The following is a 4,600-nucleotide window of genomic DNA, read 5'->3' as shown; positions in this document are numbered from 1 at the left end:
CACACATGTGTTTCTGTGTGTGTTTATGTGTTTGGTTTTGTGTGTGTGTGTGTGTGTGTGTTTTCCCCCCCCCTTTTTGTTCCCCCTTTCTCCCCCCCCCCCCCCCACCCCCCATTCTTCCAAGATGTTTAATAAACTTCACACTCAATGGTAGTAACAGTAAGTCTCTTTTTGAGTTCTTGCCATATTACTTATGAAGTTATGTGTTGACAACGTTGTCAATTGTGAGTGCAGTGTGATTCTGGAAGTATGTTATTTGTATGTAATTGTTACAGGTTGATATGGTTATTCACTGTGTTTTGCAGAAGAGATGAAGAGATCGCAGACCAACACCACCGTCATGTCGGAGCCCTCAGAGCCGGAGGATGGTGGCTTCCCCACCTACGAGATGAGACAATCACGTCGCAATATTCAGCCCAGGAACGGATCTATCAAAAATATTTATGCTAGGTATGGTGCATTGTAGAGCTTACCCGCCCTACTACTAGCTGAGACAGTCTTGTCGCAACATTCTGCCCAGGAACAGATCTATCAACAATATTAATGCTAGGTATTGTAAATTGCAGTGCTTACTTTTGACCATGGTTAATATATTGCCAGATAATTTTCAGCATTTTTTAAACACCAGAGATCATTCTTTAGATGAGACGGTGAAGAACTAATTTGTAAACATTCTTCAAACAGAAGAAAGATTGTTGAAACAGAAGCCAAGTGGTTTGGAGAAAACAGGACAGTTTAATGTTGTACCTTTGTTTTTAACACCATGCTAATCAATGTTCTGTTATGCGTTATATTCGTCTGCCAAATCAGTTATTATATTGCTTTTAAGAGCAAGCTTATGAGCTTAGCTCTTTGTGCTACATTTATTTAATTGATTGTATGCAGTGTAATTGTTATTTATAATTATCTGTTGATGTTTGTCATCAGGGCCCCTCCTCGACCTAGCCCGGCCAGCGTAGCGTACTCTGATGACGAGGATGCCTTGTCCATGGCCAAGCCGCCCATACCTGACGACAGCTCCAGTTGTGTCACTGATAAACCTTCCGACCTTGATGATTCCACAGAGGTAACTGCATTTAACAATACCTTCCTTGCTGTGTTGCTGCCCTACACGCCACCAGGCGTGAAAGGCAATGGTTGGTTGGTTTCCTTGCTGTGTAAAGGATAACAGATCCATTGCTGGATACAGGGTTTGGTTTACTAACGCGCTATGTGCCATGGACTCTTTCGTAAAATCTAAAATGACCCATAAGAATTAAATTCAAAAGCATACGCAAGCAAAAGTCTATCAAACAGAGCACAAGCACACACACTCACATACATGCACTCATGCACGCATACACAATTTGATAACATGTTATGATGGCAAATACTAAGCTGATTTGGCTAAAAATTGCACCATGTACCTTTGTTGGATAAACGAAATGTTCAGGGGGGCGGAGGTGACCTTGGACCTTGCCAATCTATTTAGTGTTTTGCACCTTGGATTATGTCCCATCAGAGTGGGATTGAGAGGGTCAAATCTTGTTCTCCCAGGCTGAACCCTGGGGGTGTGAGAAGGTGGGGTTTCAGTGTGTTAAGTGTCCGCTTAAACTCAAATCTTTTGTTCCAGCCGAGCGACGACGAAAGCGACGCAGAGAGCGAGAAAGTCCCAGCATCCCCCCCTCCCCCGGCGTTCAGTACGATCCACCCCAACAGCAACACGGCGCGGGAATCCTGGCGATTCCAGAACAACAACGCTTACGCTTACACAGACAGCGAGGCAGACAGCAGTCACTATGCCTTCAGTCTTAACAACGGTCAAGTGGTGGTCAACAATGTGGCCGGAGCCAGGACTCCCCTCACAGGTTTCTCCTCTTTCGTCTGACAGCTTGGACTGTCGTAGGTTTTGGACGCAATTTGTGTGATAGACAGACGTACAGAGAGAGGCAGTGGTAGAGAGCCGATGGTCAAGTTGTGGTCAACAGTGTGGCCAGAGCCAGGAATGCCTTGTCTGCCCACTCAGTGTCATCAGACACTGATAGTGAAGTAATTTTCTCAATGACAACAGCTTGTGGTCAGATAACTAACACAGATTTGACACAGTCACTAACAGTTGATCTCAGCTCCACAACGGTCAGCTTGTGGTCAACAGTGTGGCCAGAGCTAGGACTGCTCTCACAGTACTCTCCTCCTTTGTCGAACCAACCACTTGGACTGCTGAAGCTTTGCGACACAATTTGTGAGACCGGCGGCAGTCACTGAGTGACAGATTATAAGCTGAAGCAGACAGTGCTCACTCAGCAAGTTTCAAGCTTGTGGTCAAGGGGGCAGCATGAATCAGTGTTCACCTTCCAACGCAACAGACTAATCTTCCCTACAGCTGTGATCATCTGGCATCAAATCCAAAGCTCGGGTGTTCTGTACCTTCACCACCTTCTAATGTAACTCGTGGCAGCATTGATAAGCTTGTGACAGTTCATCCCGCTGATGTACACTCTACACTGCCTTCCGTCTTTTTTTGCACCATCTCAGCTTGGCTTTTGGACCATTGAAGGAATAGAAGTTTCCTTCCTGTGATGAACTTGTACACCCAAGCTTACATCCAACCCAAGGAGCTTGGTGATTCTGTGTTTTTATTTATTTTTATTTTTTTTACGTTGCAAGCCTTTTCACAGTTAGCAAACGGCCTCTGAAGACCATGTGCAAGCAAACTGCACTAGGTGTTTACTGCCAAAGTAGAAGTGACTTGTGCATTACCTGGATTATATGGACAGGCTTGAGAGAACGTACAAGGTATTCACTACAACAGTACACAAGCAGCCTGGATTATGTGGACAAGCTTTCAGAAGACAATCTTGCAGACAAGCATTAAGCTTGAAACATGTGCAGTATACTCTTTGCTCCACAAGGAGACGCATTTTCCAGAATGAGAAATGCAGCAAACTTCAGCACTAGATTTTAACCATGGATTCCATTTTCTGTTCACATGTTCATCTGACTCGGTTGGATTGCTGCCTTGGTGGCACCCTTCACGGAGCCTCCATTGTGCAAACTGAGATAACTATTCGAAGCGCTGTGATCGTTTGGTGGTCAGTAAGAAGAGTCTCATGAGAAGGAAAGAGTGCACAAGAAAGAATGTGTATAAGTAAGAGGCAGTCTCTACAAGACAGAGTTTCTGAAGGTACGAGGGTACCAGAGACATGTATCTTGCTCGCCATCTGCTGCAAAATCTTATACTGCTACTTCGGAGGACAAGTTAAATCACACAGAATGTTCAAGGTTTGAGTGAAACAGCTGTTAATGACTTTACTCACTTATAAATGGAGAGAAGAGCATGTGATCAAAATGAAATGAAACATTGCTTCGGGAGCCTTCGAGCTTGTAAACAGTGTTGACTCAGTTGTTGCAGTTACAACACATTCTCATGACCTTAGTTACAGATACGGATTAGGCCATGCTCCCTTTCCCCATATTCTTTCAATGTTCAAGCATTAACTTCTGCTTCCATTACTCTTTGGAGAAGAGTTTAAAAACGAATTGTGTGAGAGAGGAATGGCAATCAGCATCTATAAAATAAAAAAATAACAGATGTTTCCAGAGATGACAGCAACGTATCTACTAATAATCTTCATGATCTCCCAGCTGCCTTTCGATGAATATTTTTACTGCAGCTTTTACCACCTGTGTGTGTGCATTTGTGTGTTTGTTGTGTGTGTGTCTGCCTGTATGTGTGAGTGTGCACGTGTGTGTGTTTGTGAGCTTGCTTCAACAAAGTGAAGTAATTTTGAGTTCATGATTGGCTTGCTAATTTGCTCTGATGCAAAGATAGAAAATGAGATACATGTTCTATCTTGGTTGTGAATCATTTTTCATTCCAGCTGAGGCTATACTTTGGTTCAGGACATATCAGACCTAAATGAAGTCTAGAGATGTTTTCATCATTCTGGTTTTTTCATGAATCATTACCTTTTTTGGAAAAGAGAATCATTGCATGTGACTTTGCTATCATTGCTGGTTCATTAAAAACAAAAAAACGGTCAGTTCAATCGAAGCTACGGAACAATCAGGTTCTTTAACTGAGATTTTAGTAAGAATTTTAGATTGCTCCCTTTTTGAAAGTATTTCACTGTTGGCCTACCGTAGGCAGCAAAGTGTTTCTTTGAAAAGTAAAATTTCATTTCAATAACTGTATTGACAAATTTACTAACCTCAGTAGATTATTTGATTTAATGCAGTTTTTAAACAGTCATACAATTATTTTAAACTGTGTTTGTTAGACCATTCAAGGCACACACAAAAAGGAAAATTGTTTTGACTGTAAGTATTTTGCTATTAAATTACATATTATTACCCAACTCACATATAGCAATTAACTCTAGTTCAGTGCTGGTAACGCTGTACGCGTTCCCCTTGGTAACAAGGGAGACCACCCTAAAAAAGAGTGATCCATCCCATAATATCAGACCGATGTCCGGTCCAACATCCGTATGCGTGCGCATACGCCGCCATTTGTATCATTCTCTCTCAGCGGTTCAACTGGGAAGGACGCTCCTGATGTACGCTCCTGCTGTCTTCAGCATTTTGTCTTAGTCTTTGGCTTTGGCATCTCCCCTTGGTC

At 42.8% G+C, this 4,600-nt stretch overlaps 1 protein-coding gene across 1 annotated transcript in view; it reads left to right on the top strand.

Moving 5' to 3' along the window:
• Positions 1 to 4,292, top strand: part of LOC138953069 (protein sidekick-like) — an 11,506-nt gene extending 7,214 nt beyond the window's left edge. The window contains exons 6-8 of the mRNA XM_070324847.1: positions 306 to 450; positions 928 to 1,066; positions 1,613 to 4,292. Of these exons, the coding sequence (XP_070180948.1) occupies positions 306 to 450; positions 928 to 1,066; positions 1,613 to 1,867 (539 nt within the window). The 3' untranslated portion in view covers positions 1,868 to 4,292. The remainder of the gene's footprint in view (positions 1 to 305; positions 451 to 927; positions 1,067 to 1,612) is intronic.
• Positions 4,293 to 4,600: the final 308 nt, after the last annotated feature.

Source organism: Littorina saxatilis, linkage group LG2 (assembly GCF_037325665.1).
Source record: "Littorina saxatilis isolate snail1 linkage group LG2, US_GU_Lsax_2.0, whole genome shotgun sequence".
Lineage (NCBI taxonomy): Eukaryota > Metazoa > Mollusca > Gastropoda > Littorinimorpha > Littorinidae > Littorina > Littorina saxatilis.
The sequence above is the reverse complement of the archived record's forward strand: the minus strand, read 5'-3'. Positions and strand labels throughout refer to the sequence as shown.